The sequence below is a fragment of the Orcinus orca genome, chromosome 18 (genome assembly GCF_937001465.1).
Source record: "Orcinus orca chromosome 18, mOrcOrc1.1, whole genome shotgun sequence".
NCBI lineage: Eukaryota > Metazoa > Chordata > Mammalia > Artiodactyla > Delphinidae > Orcinus > Orcinus orca.
The window spans coordinates 78,205,297-78,225,971 of record NC_064576.1 but is presented as its reverse complement, the minus strand read 5'-3'; the positions used below and the strand labels follow the sequence as shown (position 1 = coordinate 78,225,971).

Genomic DNA, 20,675 nt, shown 5'->3' with positions numbered 1-20,675 from the left:
GTGAAAAAGTAGATTCTCTCCATTTCATTTCACGAATAATGACTTTTTCATATTAATTGTTTTCTAGTTATAAAATTCACGTTCTTTTCTAAAAGCTTAGAAAGTATGTGAAAACATGAAGAAAATTAAAGATCGCCCAAAATCTCACCACCCAGCGATAACGCAGAGATAATATAACCACTGTTAGCATTTTGGTATAGAACGTTTTCCCAGTTGTATCACTGATGCTTCTCTGCACCCAGAGGGTGCTGGGAAGCCAACTGTCTGAAATAAAAGTTGTGGTTAGTAACATCTGCCGATTTGCTCAGCACGTTCCAGTAACCAGCCAGCCCCCAAAGCCCGGTCCCTCGGCAGCCCCCTGGTCTGTCCCCACACTCCCCATCTTAGTCACCCCGAGCCATCGTCGATTCTCTCTCCCTCGTCCGCACATCCCCGTTCTGTCAGCTCTGCCTCCAAAAGCCGTTTACCCTTGGCTTCTTGCCTTGAGCAGAGACCACGTCCCTGCAGCAGCAGCCTTCCTGATGTTCCTTCCATCCTGCCCATCCAGTTAACTTTCCCCAAACAACCAGTTAGATCTTAGCACACGTATTTGGCCATGTCCAATAAATGTCACCTCCAAAGCAAAGCCTTTCTTGGCCACCGTCTCTCTGAACCTGGCTGGCTTGCTGAGCAGCACAGAAGATCAGGTGTTTGTCACCTTGACTTCTGTCTCTCTCATCATAAGCTCCATGAGGCAGAGGCCATGTTATCTTATTGCCAGTGCTGGTAGAGTACTAGGCACGGGGTGTATTTGTTAAATAAATGCATGAGTGTTGAATGAATGAACTTATTCAGTTAGTATGTTCTATATATTATATATTCGATAAAATATGGGATCATATTTTGCTTAATGTTTTATAATGTACTTTTTCTTTAATTAATTAATTAATTTTTTGGCTGCGTTGGGTCTTTGTTGCTGCACGTGGGCTTTCTCCAGTTGCGGCGAGCGGGGGCTACTCTTCGTTGTGGTGCGCAGGCTTCTCACTGCAATGGCTTCTCTTTGTTGCGGAACACAGGCTCTAGGCATGCAGACTGCAGTAGTTGTGGCATGTGGGCTCAGTAGTTGTGGCTCGCGGCGTCTAGAGCGCAGGCTCAGTACTTGTGGCACACAGGCTTAGTTGTTCTGCGGCGTGTGGGATCGGCCTGGACCAGGGCTCGAACCCACGTCCCCTGCATTGGCAGGCGGATTCTTAACCACTACGCCGCCAGGGAAGTCCTTATAACCTACTTCTAACACTTATTTTTTGCTACAAGTTTTGCTTTATACCCTTATTTATTTATTTTAAATTTTTTTAAAAAATTATTTATTTATTTATTTATTTATTTTTGGCTGTGTTGGGTCTTTGTTGCTGCGTGTGGGCTTTCTCTAGTTGCAGTGAGCGGGGGCTACTCTTCATTGCAGTGCACGGGCTTCATATTGCAGTAGCTTCTCTTGTTGTGGAGGGCGGGCTCCAGGCGTGCAGGCTTCAGTAGTTGTGGCACATGGGCTTAGTGGTTGTGGCTTGTGGGCTCTAGAGCTCAGGCTCAGTAGTTGTGGAGCACGGGCTTAGTTGCTCCGCGGCATGTGGGATGTTCCTGGGCCAGGGCTCAAACTCGTGTCCCCTGCATTGGCAAGCAGATTCTTAACCACTGCGCCACCAGGGAAGCTCCCCTTATTTATTTTTAAGAGTGTGATTTTTTAATGGCTGCATAGTATTTCCAAGAAATGTTGCATTGTGATTCATTGAATCAGTTCTCTAATAATAGACATTTGGGTTGTTTTGGGTTTTCTGCTAATAACAATGTTTTATTTTGTTTTCAATTATGTAATCTCAAGGTTTTCTTCTAATTCTTACAGTAAGAGTCCAGTGGACATCTTGCAGATATTTAGAGTTGGCCGACTGAGTGAAACCACAGCGTTTTTGAGCCACCTTGGCAATGTGACGCCCTTGCTGCACAGGTCCCCTGTACAGAGCTTTGTAGGAATCCTATCCTGGTAAGAGCACGCCATCTTTAGTTTCCACATTTTTCAGCCTCACAAATGTGAAGTGTTTTACTTTTTTTTTCTATAGTACATGGATCTGTTACATTAAAATCAGCCAGCTTATTGAATTCCAGAGAAAACTGAACACTTTAAATTATAATTAAGTATGTGATTTAAGTCATAGATTATTATACATATTTTAAAGTGTAGTGCATGGATATGAATTGCTTCTTGAAGATAGTATCATGCGAATAGGGGACTCTCTATTTCCTGACTCTTCTGTGTGTATCTAGTCTAGGGATAGTCCAGAAATTAAAGTGCCCAGATACCATGAATTACCTATTCAAAACATAGCTCTAATTTTCTGTTTGCTTTGAATAACACTTAATAGTGTGGCTGAAACTGAAGTCACAAGGAGCAGGGGGGAAACATGATTAAATCTGTATCCTTAGTTAAATATCTAAGCAGAAACATAAAAAGAGAGACTTCCCTGGTGGCACCGTGGTTAAGAATCCGCCTTCCAATGCAGAGGACGCGGGTTCGATCCTTGTCGGGGAACTAAGAGCCCACATGGCTCGGAGCAACTGAGCCCGCTGGTCACAGCTACTGAGCCTACGCTCCACAAGGAAAGATCCCATGTGTGGCAACTAAGACACAACGCAGCCAAAAAAAAAAAAAAAAAAAAAAGAACGAAGGAAAAAAAAGAAACGTAAGATCCATCTGGAGGGACTTCCCTGCTGGCGCAGTGGTTAAGCATGGTATACACACACACACACACACACACACACACGCACGTAATTTGGTTATGTTTTTTCAAAAGGCAAGATAATGGGAAAACTAATAAAATATTATCTAGAGGGGGAAGGGGAGGAGACAAGGATGGAAGTTAGGTTTCTCCTAATGTACACTGTTTTATGGTTTTGACTTTGAAACTATGAAAATATTTTACATAATAAAGATCAGATATCAGGGAATTGAGATTGAATATGTTAAATTATGCCATGGGGACGTAGTCAGCAATGTCTGGAATACGAGGAAATAAATGGCAAGAGAAAAAAGAGAGGGGGCTTCCCTGGTGGCGCAGTGGTTGCGAGTCCGCCTGCCGATGCAGGGGACACGGGTTCGTGCCCCGGTCCGGGAAGATCCCACCTGCCGCGGAGCGGCTGGGCCCGTGAGCCGTGGCCGCTGAGCCTGCGCGTCCGGAGCCTGTGCTCCGCAACGGGAGGCGCCGAAAAAAAAAAAGAGAGAAAAAAGAGGGGAGGGGTGAAACCTATAACTTAAAGGATATTTGAAATGAGGCAATATGTAGCCTTTGTTTGGATCCTGATTTGAACAAAACCCATTGTATTAAAAAAAAAACCAACAATTACAGAAATTTAAACATTACCTGGATATTTTGTGATATTAAAGAATTATTCATTACTATCTTTAAATTTCATGCTTAGGAAAAAGTTCTTATCCCTTAGAGATAACATACTTACAGATGAAATTAAAATAAACTAGGTCTATTTGTACCCTCTCACAAGAACTGATTAAATTCTCTACTCCCAGGGAACTCCCTGCCGGTCCAGTGGTTAGGACTCCAGGCTTTCACTGCCGAGGACTCGGGTTCAATCCTTGGTCAGGGAACTAAGATCCCACAAGACAGGCAGCCAAAAATAACAAAAAAAACAAAAAACAAACAATGTCACACAAGCAATATTGTGTAATTGCAGAGGCAGGATTTGAACCCATCTCTTAACCACCACACTACTCTGATGGCCCTTTCCCAGTTCACAGGGGAAAAAAATCAAAGATGGAGAGAATTCTCCAAATTTTCAGTTTCCCCCCATATTCTTTAGTATATGTTACCATTTGTTTGCTAACAGGTTCTAGCAGATAACAAAACAAATGAGGAAGTAGCTAATTAATATTAATGAAAAATCTCAGAATTTTTCTGAGTCTTCAGTAGACTTGAATATTTGACACCATTTTCTGAACACAAATGTGAAGTTTTTACGTTATGCACATTTTACTAGTAAGTTGTTCGTGGTTTGTGTGCTAAAATTAAATATATGCCAGTTTCTTGGGTGACTCTCGGGTACTTTACAGGTAAAGAATCCAGTTGAGAATTCCTGGGACAGTAGAAAGCAGTTTGTAAAGTAGCGTTGAGCCTGTACTCAGAGTGGAAAGGGAGCGACAGCAAACCAACATATGAAGGGGAGAAGTAGCTTGAGTTATTCCCGTCTTACCCCTAGGTTCTTCATGACCTTTTTTTTTTTTCTTAGATTCCATATATATGTGTTAGCGTATGGTATTTGTTTTTCTCTTTCTGACTTACTTCACTCTGTAGGACAGACTCTAAAGACACAGACCTAACAGAGCATGGACTTGAGGACACGGGGAGGGGGAAGGGTAACACGTGACAAAGTGAGAGAGTGGCATGGACATATATACACTACCAAATGTAAAATGGATAGCTAGTGGGAAGCAGCCGCATGGCACAGGGAGATCAGCTCGGTGGTTTGTGATCACCTAGAGGGATGGGATAGGGATGGTGGGAGGGAGGGAGACGCAAGAGGGAAGAGATATGGGAACATATGTATATGTATAACTGATTCACTTTGTTATAAAGCAGAAACTAACACACCATTGTAAAGCAATTATACTCCAATAAAGATATTAGAAAAGAAAAAAAAGAAGCTTGAGTTGTCCTGGAGGCAACAAGAACGTCTGTGAAGCATGTGGAAGCCGGGCAGCGAGGAGGTTACTATATTTCAAATGTTTTGAATAAGTTCAAAGCACCATGTCAGGCCTCTGGAAGAACTTTCATAAAATGTCAGAAAGGAAAAGAAAAAAGTCAGAGAGAACTGCTTTTACTAAGTATCATAATTTTTGACAGATTTTGTCTGATATAATGTGCTGGATTTGGTACCACATTACATTTCATATATAATTATATTCTGAAGTTGATGGAAAAATGTTTTTAATCTAGGAATATTCCCTGGGATTTTGAGAAAATAAAGAAAGCAAGTGAATGGCTGAGAAGAACTGAAGGGCAGTATCCATCTATCTGCCAACGGCTCGAGCTGGGGAAAGACTAGGACTCTGCCACCAAACAGCTGCTGGGCCCCCAACCCAGATACACCACTTCCCCTCTTCACAGGCTTCTTAAGTACAGTCAAGGCTGAAGCACATGAACTTGTCTTTTAAACTTTTTTCATGCTTCCATGTATACAATAATCAGATACTAATAGATACCTATAATGAAATCTAATTATGATTTTATTCAGTGTAGCAATCACTTTAAAATAAGTGGAAGCAGTCTATTGTTTTAATGAACGAACCAGCAATTATAAAATTAAAATTCCAGGGAATTCCCTGGCAGTCCAGTGGTTAGGACTCGGAGCTTTTAGTGCCGGGGACCTAGGTTCCACCCCTGGTTGGGGAGCTAAGATCCCACAAGCTGAGCAGCACAGCCAAAAAAAAGTTTTTTTAATAAAAAAATTTTTAATTCCAGTATTACAGACTTTTTGTGTTTGAATACTTTAAGGTGATGAGAGACGCATCGGGGTGGTGCTGGAGGCTTATTTCCTTCTCCCCTCTCAGGAGGCTGGCAGGGAGCCGGTGCAGCCAGGCTGAGCAAGCTGGGAGGAAACAAGCCTGTTTCTGGGCCGGGTGTTGAACCCGGGCCCCCCTGGCACTTGGTGTGCACGCTCCCTGGTATGGACCCTCAGCTGCAGATCCCTGCGCAGCTGTTTTTCTTTTTTTTTTTTGGCTGCACCACGCAGCTTGTGGCACCGCAGGTCCCTGACCAGGGATCCCACCGGCCCGGCAGTGAAAGCATGGAGTCCTAACCACTGGCCTGCCAGGGAAGTCCCTGGACACCTTTCTTACTGTTTAAAGAAACTAGGAGCAATTCTTTGGTGGATCTTGCTTTTGCATCTAAAAATCTCATCACCAAACGAAGGCCATCTAGATTTTCTCCTATGTTATGTTCTAGAAGTTTTATAGTTTTGCATTGTTTGTTTAGGCCTCTGATCCATCTTGAGTTTTTCTTGTGAAGGGAGTGAGGTCTCTGTCCAGCTTACTCCACACGATGCCGTCCAGTCCATTTCCGCTCTGTCTTTACGTAGAACCCCGGTGTCTTTGACATACAGTCTTTTTTTTTTTTAATATTTATTTATTTATTTATTTATTTTTGGCTGTGTTGTGTCTTCGTTTCTGTGCGAGGGCTTTCTCCAGGTGAGGCAAGCGGGGGCCACTCTTCATCGCGGTGCGCCGGCCTCCCACTATTGCGGCCTCTCTTGTTGCGGAGCACAGGCTCCGGACGCGCAGGCTCAGCGGCCATGGCTCATGGGCCTAGTTGCTCCGTGGCATGTGGGATCTTCCCAGACCAGGGCTCAAACCCGTGTCCCCTGCATCGGCAGGCAGATTCTCAACCACTGCGCCAAGACTGACATACAGTCTTGGCTGTCCTCCCACCCGTCCTTCCCATCACCCCTCACGCACACAGGTGCAGGGTTTCCTTCCTGCTGCGGGGCCTGCCCGCCTGCCTCTCCAGTGGCTCCCAACACCCTGATGAGGGACCCTGTGAGCCTGCTGGTGCCCGAGGGAATGGGAGGCTTGTGAGGAGCTGCCTAAAGGCCTCCTCCCACCTTCCTCCCCGATGAGGCAAGAAGCTCAGGACCTGTCCCACTACTCACACTGCAGACGTCCGGCTCCATTCGGGGCCGTGGGCCCAAGGCCAAGGGGAGCTGGCATCTTTGACTACTCTGCCTTTTGCTGTTTATATATGTATAAACCATCTAAATCTGAAACAGGCTTGTTATATCTTTACTGGCCAAATCAGTCAGGTCTTGGCCCTGGCCTGCCCTGATTGTTTGCTTGACGTAATTACAGAAGACAAACTGGGTACCTCCTTACATTGTTACTGGAGACGTATACTAGTAAAACAAAATTTTGCAATGTTTATCAAAATTTAAATCACAATGTGGTGGTCATTTCATGATGTATAGAAATATCGAATTACTATGTTATGCACCAGGAACTAATATAGTGTTGTAGGTCAATTATGCTTCCAAAAGAAATAAGCAAACTCATGGAAAAAGAGATCAGACCTGTGGTTACCAGAGATGGGGGTGGTGGAAGGGGAGAGTGCGCAAAGGTGGTCCAAAGGTGCAAACTTCCAGTCATACGACAAGTAAGTATTAGGGCCGTGATGTGCAGCATGACGAATAGAATGAGCGCTGCTGTGTGTTACATATAAGGGTTGTTCGGAGACTAAATCCCAAGAGTTCTCTTCACAGGAAAAATATTTTTCTTTTATTTTGTGTCTATTTGAGATGATGGATGTTCACTAGACTTACCGTGGTCATCATTTCATCGTGTATGTAAGTCATACCATTATGCTGTACATCTAAAACTTACACAGTGCTGTATGTCAATTATATCTCAATAAAACTGGAAGAAAAAATTAAATCACTACCCTCTTTGACATATAAATTCCGCTAGTAGGAATTCTACTTCTAGAAATTCATCTTACAGAAATATGGACACACCAACACATGCATGTATTATACGTGCATACATACACAGTGCAGTGGCAGAGCATGTGCAATAGAGCTCATTTCAAAAGTTGTATAAGGGCTTCCCTGGTGGCGCAGTGGTTGGGGGTTTGCCTGCTGATGCGGGGGACACGGGTTCATGCCCCGGTCCGGGAGGATCCCACGTGTCGCGGAGCGGCTGGGCCCGTGAGCCATGGCCGCTAAGCCTGCGTGTCCGGAGCCTGTGCTCCGCAACGGGAGAGGCCACAACAGTGAGAGGCCCGCAAAAAAAAAAAAAAAGTTGTATAAATGGGTGTTTATATATGTATGAGATAAAAATCCGTCATGTCATATTCCAAACTAGTTACCTTTGAGGAACAGGAACTTTATTTCTATCTTATACATTTTTGAATTAATTGAAAAAATTTTACAATGAACATATATACTTAATTTCAAAAATACATAAAAGCAGAGTAAATAGTGTAATTAACTCCCTCAAGACTTAAAATGCTTTGTCAAGTTTTTGGACGCTTAGAACGGCCTTTTCTTCCCTCTTTTGCTGCTGAGGAAACGGGTTGGCTCTCCTACAGGATGTCCCACATTCTGGACATGTCTCTTTCCATTTCTCTTTCCCGATATTTCTTGTAAACTGGAAATTAGATCTAAAGTCCTGAGTAGATTAAGGATCAGCATTTCTGTCAACATGAGCCGTGAAGGCTGGTTGTTCTACTGTAATAATGCTAACATTGATCAGCGGGTTTCCACTGTGGCCTACAGCCAACACTCACCTGTGGACAGATACTTTGGCATCCAGTTTCTCTTCAGTCTTTCAGCTAACGATTCTGTTGTCTGAATCATTTTATGAAATATTGTGGTTCTCTATTTTTTCTTCTATACTTGTTAGCTGGAATTCTTGTGAAATAATCAGCTTTCCCCCATCAACTAACGTTGCTTTATAATATTTTTTAAACTTATTTAAAAAAATATGGAAGCATTAGAATTGCTGTGTCTTCCCTTAGAGATGAGAGTGCCTGGCGGGCAGGCTATGGTGTAGCGATCGCTGTGTTCCTAATGCCTAGGATGCCTTCTGTGAGCCAACTCAAACATCTGGCGCTGCTCTCAAAAGGCGCCTGCCAGATCATAGTCTTAAATGAACTCAGGGAGCCCATTTAAAAGAGTTAATTTTGTAAATTAAGTTGCCAGGTGAAAATTCTCACTCGAGGATGAGGTCATTAGCCACCACAGCTGCGGACCTTCAAGGCCCCCTGAGAGGAGCTCGGGGCGGAGATCAGGAGTGAGGCGCTCTGTGCTCTGGGAAAAGCTGGAGAAGGTTTTAGGAGCCCGGTTCTCGCCTCCCCTCACATCTAGAAAGGCACAAAATCATTAACGGGGCGTCCGCTCCTCGTGGCCAGCAGCAGCGCGTGCTTGACCGCTCGTCTGCTGGCCGGTCACCCAGGCCCTGAGCTGCTGAGGCGCTGTCCCCTGGACATAGGGGACATTTTGCCCCAAATAAAACCCAACTCGCAACTCTCACCTTGTGCATTTATTTTCAGTCGACAAAGTTCACTGTTAAAAGCTCGCTGCTACAAAGACTTTATTTGCTTATTTGCAATTCAAACTGAGAAATATTTCACCTAGCAACTCTGGGCGACAATTCATTTTGAGGGGTGACTATTTTTGTCAATCATTCATAACGTGTACAAATTACTTTTATCACCTCCTCTGATTTTTCTCTGTGGGAGTTAAAAAAACAAAACAAAACCCTACTAGAAATTGGAAAATAAATGTTTTCCTTATCTTTAAACAGCACTCCCTAAAATATAACAGCACTATAGGCTGTGTTTGATTGGATCCTTCACAGGCGTTAATCGAATCAAAATCACCCAGATAAGGGTCACCTGCTCTGGGCAGCGGGCGGCACGAAGAGAACCCGCCACGAACCAGACCCGCGCGCTGACCCTCTCGCCCCGCCCACTTCTCGCCCAAGTCCCGCAATCCCCGCCCACCAGCGCTACAATGCAGCCTCCGCTCCGCGGCTCCCTTCCCCTCAGCCCACACCCCGCCCACGCTCCTCAAGCCCCGCCCACCGGCGCTACACCGCGGCCTCTCCTAGCGCCTCCATCGGCCTGCTCTTCCTTCCGCCCGGGGCATCCCCACCTCGGCCAGCCCACCCGCTTCCTGTGGGTGGTGCGGGGCTCCGGCGCGCCCGCCTGACGTGATTGTTGTGCGCGCGCGTCGCTCTGGGGTCCCGAGCCCGCCATTGGCGTTTTCTAGTCAGCGGCATCCTGCTGGCGGGGGTTCGGGGCCGAGCGCGGGGCGCGCGTCGCAACCGCTCTCCCCGCGGCTGGCAGAGCTCCGTTATGGCTGCGGCGGAGGCGGAGGGGGCGAGCGCGGCTGCAGTTCCTGGTTCGGGTGCCGACGGCAGTGGCAAGTCGCCCGGAGTCGAAGGAGAGGGAGGAGGAGCGGTGGGCAAAGAGAAGGACGCGGCCGCGAAAGGAGCGGAGGCCGTCGGGGACAGTGAGGATGACGGCGAGGATGTGTTCGAGGTGGAGAAAATCCTGGACATGAAGATCGATGGGGTACATGCGGGGCCCGGGCCGGGGGGAGGCTCACGCGCGGCGATCGGCGCGGCCGGAGTGGTGCTGCCCGCTCAGGAGGCGCTGGAGGCGGTGTAGACGGATGTCCACGGCGCGGGGACATTGAGAGGAGGCTTCCTTCTTAGGCCCCGTCCGCGCCATCCCCATCCCCATCCCCATCCCCATCCCCGGGGGACGGCGTCTCGGGTCTGAGAGCCTGAGCATCCTCGCCCGCTCTCCCTGTGCGGCGTGTGCCAGCAGCCTCTCAGGAGCCTTGAATTCCTCGCCGCGCCCTGCCCGGCGCTTCCCGCCCAGTGTCTGTGTGAAAGCCGTGTTTCACCCTGATCCCCGCAGAGTGTGGTGCTTCCCCATTTATGCCCTTCAAGCTTATCGTTCTTTACATGTTTGTCTCCTGCTAGATTGTAGGCTCCTTTGGTAGACTATGCTTTTTATTAATTCGTTATCGCTGACACTTTAATCCAGTGCCTAGCATGCCGTGCTTGCTTTGTGTATATCAGATTGAGTGAATGAATTGTGGGCTGGAGGCTGGGGGAAGGTTGAGAGGGTGGGAGGATGGGCAATGGGAAAATAATCTGTTTTAGTAAATAGGTGTAAGATGACCAAAGGCCCTACACGGTGGTCGTTCTGTATATTGTGTTCTTTTTATTTTTTATTTATTTTATTTTTTTGCGGTACGCGGGCCTCTCACTGCTGTGGCCTCTCCCGTTGCGGAGCACAGGCTCCGGACGCGCAGGCTCAACGGCCATGGCTCACGGGCCCAGCCGCTCCGCGGCATGTGGGATCTTCCCGGACCGGGGTACGAACCCGTGTCACCTGCATCGGCAGGCGGACTCTCAACCACTGCTCCACCAGGGAAGTCCCCCTGTGTTCTTTTTATTGTCTGTTATTTCCCATTTGTCATACGCTACCTTATATTAATTTTTTTGTCCATTCATTCAGCAGACTTTTTTTGTTTTCAACTACTGCATGGGTAGGTGCTGTGTTAGGTCCTGAGGATATAGAGATGAGTTGTAGCATACACAGTTGCTGACATTAAAGATTCTCCTGGAGCTTCCCTGGTGGCGCAGTGGTTGAGAGTCTGCCTGCCGATGCAGGGGACACGGGTTCGTGCCCCGGTCCGGGAAGATCCCACATACCGCGGAGCGGCTGGGCCCGTGAGCCATGGCCGTTGAGCCTGCGCGTCCGGAGCCTGTGCTCCGCAACGGGAGAGGCCACAACACTGAGAGGCCCGCGTACCGCAAAAAAAAAAAAAAAAAGATTCTCCTGTACAGTGGGGGATAAATAACCGAAATCCAGCGTCATCAATCTTATTGTTAGTTGCAGTAAAGATAGGGACATTTCTATGTATAATTTTCCCAGATACCTTGTAAGCACCTTGAGGTGATAGGTGTATCACCTGCGTTTAACATAGTGCTTGGCAGGTGAAAGATATTCAGAAAATATTTGGTTAGGAGCGTAATATCTTCAGAATTGTTGATTCACTTCTTTTACAATATTCAATTTTGCCAGTTCCAAAGAACTGTAGGCACTGTACCTAAAGCCCCACATTAAAAAAAATTTTTTTCTTTCATTTAAATGGAATCTCACTATATTTGTTTGGTGTGTGTCTGCATTTTTTGCTGAACAATATCTTTGTGAGATTTATTCCATGTTGTTGGAGCTATAGTTTCTTTCCTTTTCATTGCTGCCTAGTTGTTGGCCCTCAAACAACTTGGGGCCTAGGGGTGCCTGACCCCTGTACAGCTGAAAAGCCACTTATAAACTCCCCCAGAACCTAACTAATAGCCTTCTACCAGAAGGGGAAGCCTTACCCATAGTAGAAACAGTCAGTTAACACATATTTTGTATATTATGTGTATTGTATACTGTATCCTTAATTAAAAAGTAAACTAAAGAAAAGAAAATATTTAAAAAATCAGAAGGAAGAGAAAATGTATTTACAGTAATTTATACCCTAAGTATACATCTTCTGTTTATGAGATGAATTGCTTGTCAGAACCTACATCAATATTGTCTTATATGATACAAAACACTGTAGATGTTATATGTATTACCAGCACTGGACATCAAAAATGAAAAGATAATGTGAAAAAGTTTATTGATTCATACTTTATGGTAGCCTAGTGTAATCGATAAAATTGCTTCCCAGTAGCCTAGCCTAGACACTAATGAATGAATTGTTAGAAAATTTTTGTGGCGTATGGTATTACAGTCATATTCATAGTACAGTATCAGAAACATTATTACATTTTTAAAGAAGTCACTTACCTGTAATAATCTAATACTCACTTTCTCCAATTAGAAAAGAATATGGTAATATAATTCTTTGAAAGCAAAGTTATAAAACGTTAAGAAAACTAACACATTAATTTTACATTAAATATCACACACCTTATGTCTTTGTAATGATCGACCAGTATTTACATATACTTTATGCATTCATTGCATACCTTTTTCTTAATCATTTCAGTACTTCTGGCTATGTGTTTCGTCTGTGACTTTTTTCAGATTGTCGGAAATCTCCAAAAAATTTTCATATATACATATATATATATTTTGGCTGTGTTGGGTCTTTGTTGCTGCACGCAGGCTTTGTCTAGTTGTGGTGAGCGGGGGCTACTCTTCATTGTGGTGTGTGGGCTTCTCATTGCAGTGACTTCTTTTGTTGTGGAGCACGGGCTCTAGGCGTGTGGGCTTCAGTAGTTGTGGCACATGGGCTCAGTAGTTGTGGCTCGCGGGCTCTAGAGTGCAGGCTCAGTAGTTGTGGTGCACAGGCTTAGTTGCTCCACAGCATCAAAAATGAAACATCAAATGGACATCAAAAGAGATGTGGGATCTTCCCGGACCAGGGCTCGAACCCGTGTCCCCTGCATTGGCAGGCAGACTCTTAACCACTGTGCCACCAGGGAAGTCCAAATTTTCCAATATATTTATTGAAAAATATCTGCATATAGGTGGACCCCGCAGTTCAAACCCATGTTTTTAAAGGGTCAAGTGTATTCAGTTGTATGAACATACTACAGTCTCTCTTTTCTACTACTGTTGATGGGCATTTGGGTTTCCAGTTTTTGGCTATTGTGAATAACGCTTCTGTGAACTTTATTGAACATGTCTCCTGGTGTATTGTGCACAAATGTTTCTCTTGGTTGTATATACCTAGGAGTGGAATTGTTCAGACAGGATGCATGTGTCTTCAGCTTTAAGTGGAAACTGTTTTTGAAATTGGTTGTACCAATTTACACTACTGCTAATGTTTTATGAGAATTCCTTTTGTTAAGCATCCTATTGGTGCTTGATATTGTCAGTCTTTATACTTTTAGCCAGTACTGGTGGGGTATCTGATGGTATTTCCTACTTGTAATTTATATTTCTCTGGATTCTGCACTAGTAATCAGTGTTGAAATCATTGAGCATCTTTTCATATATTGGGTTGGCCAAAAAACGGACTTTTTGGCCAACCCAATACTTATTTTTTGGTCATTTGGTTATCTTTTATGAAGTGCCTGTTCAGATCTCTTTCTACTTTGTCTTTCTTTATTAATTTGTTGTATTCTAGATTCAAATCCTTTGTGGGTGATGTCATGTATATCTCTTTTCCTGCTATGTCTTTTTTGGTCAGTAGAAGTTCATATGATTAATGTAGAAAAACTTAATCTTTGTCTTGATGTTGAGTGCTTTTTTTTTTTTGCGGTATGCGGGCCTCTCACCGTTGTGGCCTCTCCCGTCGCGGAGCACAGGCTCCGGACGCGCAGGCCCAGCGGCCACGGCCCACGGGCCCAGCCACTCCGCGGCACGTGGGATCCTCCCGGACTGGGGCACGAACCCGTGTCACCTGCATCGGCAGGCAGACTCCCAACCACTGCGCCACCAGGGAAGCCCAATGTTGAGTGCTTTTTATGTCTGGTTTGAGAAATCTTTCCCTACCCTAAATATTCTCTCTTTTTTTTTTTCCTGAAAGCTCTGTTGTTTTGCCTTTCAGATTTTATATTTACATTTCACTTGGAATTGATTTTGTGTATAGTGTAATGTAGGGATCAGGTTTCATTGAGCAAATCTGTCTTTTTATTCTTTAACAATGCCTTATAAATTTTAGAATCAACTTGTCAATATCCTTGCACACATTAAAAACTTTGAATTTTTATTGGGATTCGCATTGAATCTGTGGGTAAATTTAGGATCAATTTAATTTCTTTCAATAATGTTTTATAGCTTTCTGTGTTGAGGTCTTAGTAAGTTGATTTTTAGGTATAATTGATATTTTTGATGCAGTGGTAAATGGTCTTTTGAAAAGTTTCATTGTCTTATTTGTTGCTCATACAATTAATTTTTGTGTATTTACCCTTTGTTAAAGAAATTCCATTTATTTCTAGTTGCTAAATACTTTTATTGCAAAAGGATGTTGAATTTTATTAAATTTTTTCCTGCATCTGTTAAGATGATCGCATAATTTTTCTCCCTTATATCACTAATGTGATAAACTACATTGATTTCCTAATGTTAAATCAACTTTGTGTTCATAGAATAAACCAAAGTTTGTTGTGATGTTACCCTTTTTTAGTGTTAGATTATATATTTCTTTATTTTTTCATTTATTTCTGCTTTTTCTTTTTTTATAAATTTATTTTATTTACTTTTTATTTTTGGCTGCATTGAGTCTTCGTTGCAGTGCGCCAGCTTCTCATTGTGGTGACTTCTCTTGTTGCAGAGCATGAGCTCTAGGTGCGCGGGCTGCAGTAGTTGTGGCACATGGGCTCGGTAGTTGTCGCGCATGGGCTTAGTTGCTCCGTGGCATGTGGGATCTTCCCGGACCAGGGCTCGAACCCATGTCCCCTTCATTGGCAGGCGGATTCTTAACCACTGTGCCACCAGGGAAGCCCAACAAAAATTTTTAGCTAATTATCTAGTATATACAACCTAAGAGGATAAGAGGACAGACCATCTGCTGCCATTTAGTTTGTCCCACTGATTAAGCGAAAGATAATGTGGCTACCAAGAAAATAGACATTTGGGGAATTTTGAAGATAAGTTTATAGATCCCAGGGCTATCATGAAATTTCTTAATATACAGCAAAGTCTTGGGCAATATTTGGGTTGACATTATTCCTATAAAAAAACATGTAATTCAGGTTTTCATTTGTTTTGTATACTGCTATACACATAGTGACCCTCAGTAAATATTTGTTGAATGAATGAATGAAGCAAAACTGCTGAAATGAAGGCTGTTAACAATTATCAGTCAGTTAAATCTGGAGCTAAAATTGAGATGTATTCCTTGTACTTGAGAATGATTGTTAATACTCCCTCATTCTCATTGACTAGATCAAACCTAATTGATAACAAGTATTAAATTTATATGTGTTCATTACTGCCTTTTTTTTTAATCATCAGAAAAGTTGCAAGAATTGTGTAGAATCTCCCATACGCCTTTACCCAGATCCCCCAGTTGTTGATATTGGCTTTATTTTTTTTCTCTCTTTATTTATATACATTTTTTTCTGGCCCATTTGAAAGTAAATAGTGTTTTTTAAAAGCAACTTTGAGTAACACATTTAGCACTATTTTTATGCACACAAAACTAAGGTGGCCCACAGGTAAGGATCTTTGGTCTCCGAGCCCTGTTGTTGGGTACATTCAGGCATCCCTCCACTCCCCTGTAGCGGTGTAACTTCTCCTGTGGTATTTGTGCCAAGAGCAGGAGTGCCGCCACGAGGACCTAAGCAAGCCGCTCTCTCACCTTGGTTTATCTCCAGTTTTAACTGCGCCTTCATAGAGCTCTTACAGGGTTGTGTATTAATAGTTTTCTCTTTCCACACTGTTTTGCTAAAAAGCATACGCATGCATTTTCAGTTGTTATAATCACTGCCCTGCACCCAGTTATATAGCTGAACCGTTAAACTGACATGCTTTCTCTTTTTTTGGGGGGGGGGGGCCACCATGCGGGATCTTAGTTCCCTGACCACGGATCAAACCCACGCCCTGTGCAGTGGAAGCTCGGAGTCTTAACCACTAGACTGCCAGGGAATTCCCAACATAGACTCTTAATTATTATTTTAAAATTATAAAGATTTTCAGGATTATTTCTAAAAGTTAAGAGGCTACTCTTTTCCCACTATTTCTTAGTTTCTAATCCTGTTAGATGCTAATGCTTGGTCTTTCTACAGATGGCAGAATGATTGAAAGGCAGTGTGGGCATGATGGAAGGGTGCAATGGGAGGGAACAGTGGTTGGCAGTCAGTTTCGAAAGTTGATTGCCTTGGTGGTTGTATGAATAAAATCAGATAAGTGTTAAGAGTATAGCTAGAATGGTGCTCTGCAATTCGTGCAGAAAACTATTGCATGAGTATGTTCTTGCTTCTCAGTGAGATTGGGTATTGAGCAGAAAAGAAAAATCAGAAATCTGGAAAAGCAAGAATTTGGAATATATATGACAAAGATTTAATAGCCATCAAGTATTAAAAAGAAAGGGAATTCCCTGGCAGTCCAGTGGTTACGACTTGGCACTTTCGCTGCCATAGCCCGGGTTCAATCCTTGGTGGGGGAACTGATCCCGCAAGCCGTGTGGCAAGGCCAAAAAAAGAAGTATTAAAGAGAAAAATTCTCATAAATGAGCAAGAAAATGGGCAAAAGATACAACAGGTAACTTTAAAATATTGTTGATGTAGTTTATATATATGATTTTATATGTGTATCTTTTTTTTTTTTTTATATATGTGTATCTTAAACTTTTTCATTTCAACCATTTTTCAGTGTGTGGTTCAGTGGCATTAAGTACATCCACACTGATGTGCAGTCATCATCACCATCCAGCTCCGGAACTTTTCCATCTTCCCAAGCTGAAACTCTGTACCCATTAAATACTAATTCCCTATTCTCCCTCCTCTCAGCCCCTGGCAGCCACTATTCTCCTTTCTGTCTTCATGAGTTTCCCTATTCTAGGTACTTCATATAAATGGAATCATAAATACTGGGTTGGCCAAAAAGTTCATTTGGGTTTTTACAGAACGAACTTTTTGGCCAGTTCAGCATTTTCCTTCTGTGTCTGCCTTATTTCACCTAGCATAATGTTTTTTAAGGTTCATCCATATTGTAGCATGTGTTAGAATTTCCTTCCCTTTTAAGGCTGAATAATCCATTATATGTGTACACCACATTTTGTTTATATATTCATCTGTTGATTGTTTGTTTGGGTTGTTTCCCACTTTTTAGCTATTGTGAATAATGCTGCCCTGAAATGTGTGTTCAGATATCTGTTTGAGTCTCTGTTTTCAGTTCTTTTGGATATATACCTTGGAGAAGAATTACTGGATTATGAGGTAATTCTGTTTAACTTTTTGAGGAGTTGCCAAACTGTTTTCCACAGCAGTTGTACCATTTCAGGTTCCCACCATCAATGTGAGAACGTTCTCATTTCTCCACATCCTCACCAACACTTGTTACTTTCTATGTTTTTGTTTGACCTAGTGGGTGTGAGGTAGTATCTTGTGGTTTTGAAATTTGCGTTTCCCAAAGGACTAATGATGTTGAGCATCTTTCCAGGTGCTATTGGTCATTGGTATATCTTCCTGGAGAAATGTCTATTCATGTCCTTCCTTTGTCCTTTTTTTTTTTTTTTTTTTTTTTTTTTGCGCTACACGGGCCTCTCACTGTTGTGGCCTCTCCCATTGCGGAGCACAGGCTCCGGACGCGCAGGCCCAGCGGCCATGGCTCACGGGCCTAGCCGCTCCACGGCATGTGGGATCCTCCCGGAACAGGGCACGAACCCGTGTCCCCTGCATCGGCAGGCGGACCCCCAACCACTGTGCCACCAGGGAAGCCCCCCTTTGTCCATTTATAACTGTGTTGTCTCGTTTTGGGGTTGGAGGAGGTTTTTTTTTTAAATATATTCTGGATGTTGATCCCTTATGAGATGTCATTTGGAAATATTCTCTCCAGTTACATGGGTTTCCTTTTCACTCTATTGATAATGTCCTTTGACGCACAAAAGTTTTTGTTTTTGATGAAGTTATTTTACCTATTTTTTTCTTTTGTTTGGGCTTTCGATGTTTTGATGTTGTATATATACCTTGCTCACTTCATATATACATGCTCACTTCATGTCTCTGTGTCACATTTAGGTAATTCTCACCATATTTCACACTTTTTCATTATTTCTATATTTGTTATGATGATCTGTGACCAGTGATTTTTGATGTTATTATGGCAAAAAGATTACCGCTCACTGGAGACTCAGATGATGGTTAGCATTTTTTAGCAATGAAGTGTTTTTTAATTAAGGTAGGTGCATTGTTTTCTTAGATAATGCTACTGCATACTCAGTAGACCAAGGTATAAATATAAACATAACATTTATATGCACTGCAAAACCGAAAAAATTGTGTGACCTGCTTTATTGTGATATTTATTGCAGTGGTCTGGAGCCAAACTCACAATATCTCTTAGGTATGCCTGTATCCAAGAATTCATTGTCAAATCCAAGGTCCTGAAGATATACCCCTGTGTTTTCTTCTAAGAATTTTATGGTTTTAGCTTTTAAATTTAGGTCTTTGATCTATTTTGAGTTAATTTTTGTGTATGGTGTGAGATAGGGATTTAACTTCATTCTTTCATATGTGAAAATCCAGTTGTCCCAGCACAATTTGTGTCCCTGTTCATTGGACTTGGCACCTTTATCAAATATCAGTTGGCCTTAGATGTGTGGGCTTATTTCTGGACTCCATGTATCTGTTCTTATGCCAGTACCATACTGTTTTGATTATTGTGGCTCTGTAGTAAAATTTGAAATCAAGAAGTGTGAGTCCTCCAAATTTGTTCTTTTTCAAGATTATTTTGCCTATTCAGGACTTCTTCCAATTCCATATGAATTTGCGGTTTGTCTTTACTACCTTTGCAAACGAGGCTATTGGAATTTTGATAGGGACCTGAGGTCACTTTGGTAGTGTTGACATCTTAACGGTATTAAGTCTTCCTACCAAAGAACACAGATGTCTTTCCATTTACTTGTATCTTCTCTAATTTCTTTCGGCAGTGTTTTGTAGTTTTTAGTATGCAAGTCTTTTATGTCCTTAGCTAAGTTTATTCTTGAGTATTTTATACTTTAGATGCTATTGTAAATGGAATTGCTTTCTTAATTTCATTTTTGGTTTGGGCATTTCAGATGTGTAGAAACAATTAATTTTTGTGTGTATTGTACCCTGCAACTTTGCTGAGTTCATTTATTAGATCTGGTTACTTTCTTGTGTATTCTTTGGGATTTTTTTATAAATAGAATCATATCATCCATGAATATAGTTTCATTTCTTCCTTTCCAACCTGGATGCGTTTTATAGCTTTTTCTTACCTAATTGCTCTGGCTAGAACTTCCAGTACAACGTTGAATAGCAGTGGTGAAAGTGGGCACATAGCAGGTAATTTTTCAAAGAAAAAATGTAAATGGCTTAATGATAATTTTGTAAGTGGATGTGGAATATGGCAGAACTTTTTTTGTAAATTGCCATATAGTAAACATTTTAGACTTTGTAGGCTGAGAGACAATTTGGGGGTTTAGAGTTGGTGTTCCTTGTCGTGGTAGAAATGTGCCCTCATTCTCCTAAAAAACTTTCGTTCTCTCAAAGACAGTGGTCTTCCTTCTTGGGAACTCACTAGAACGTGTTACCCGCATCTGCCTTTGGCATTTACACGTATTGCCTTCACAGTGCGGGCTGACTTTCTGCATGCAGCCCAGGTCCTGGGTTTGGATTTCAGCTGTACTACTCTTTTTTTTTTTTTTTTTTTTTGCGGTACGCGGGCCTCTCAGTGCTGCGGCTTCTCCCATTGCAGAGCACAGGCTCCGGATGCGCAGGCTCAACGGCCATGGCTCACGGGCCCAGCCGCTCTGCGGCATGTGGGATCTTCCCGGACCGGGGCACGAACCCGCGTCCCCTGCATCGGCAGGCGGACCCTCAACCACTGCGCCACCAGGGAAGCCCTGAACTACTCCTTAGCTGTGTAATCATTAGTAGTTAGTCTGTCTAGAAGCTTCAGTTTCCTCATCTGTAAAATGAATATTAATACTTCACAGGGTTATTCTAAAGATTAAGTGAACCAATAAATGAAGAGATTTTGACAGTGCACAACACATTTTGAGGCACTTGATGTAAATATAATTCTTCTTTTGATTTGTTTTTGTGTGTTTTAATTTTTTTTTAGTTGAAGTGAAATTCACTTAGAATATTACATTAGTTTCAGGTGTAATGATCGGGTGATTTGTTTTCAACCATTTAAAAATGTAAAACCATTCTTAGCTTACAGGATGAGCAAAAACAGAGGCAGGCCCTGCTACAGTTTGCTGATCCCTGCTCTTGTATCGGGTGAGGTGAAAGTTGGAGCATCTTTTCTGGAAGACATTTGACAGTGCATTTTTACAATCTTTAAATGGCTTTATTATTTGATCCCGTCTCTCTTTTGGGAATTTATTCTAACAACCTAATCAGAGTCACAGTGTTACTTATAAAAAACACAAATTGGAGACAATCAAAACAACCTTTGGTTTCCAAAGGGAGAGTTTTCATTGTT

At 42.8% G+C, this 20,675-nt stretch overlaps 1 protein-coding gene across 11 annotated transcripts in view; it reads left to right on the top strand.

Moving 5' to 3' along the window:
- Positions 1 to 9,611: 9,611 nt before the first annotated feature.
- The window catches only part of MPHOSPH8 (M-phase phosphoprotein 8), a 49,552-nt gene continuing 38,488 nt past the window's right edge, over positions 9,612 to 20,675 (top strand). For 4 of the 11 annotated variants that reach the window (XM_049701251.1, XM_049701250.1, XM_033409305.2 and 1 more), the window contains exon 1: positions 9,614 to 10,106. In XM_049701251.1, the coding sequence (XP_049557208.1) occupies positions 9,888 to 10,106 (219 nt within the window). In that variant the 5' untranslated portion in view covers positions 9,614 to 9,887. Of the gene's footprint in view, positions 10,107 to 20,675 lie in introns of all 11 variants that reach the window. The other 7 variants (XR_007473170.1, XM_033409310.2, XM_033409308.2 and 4 more) reach the window with 4 other exon arrangements.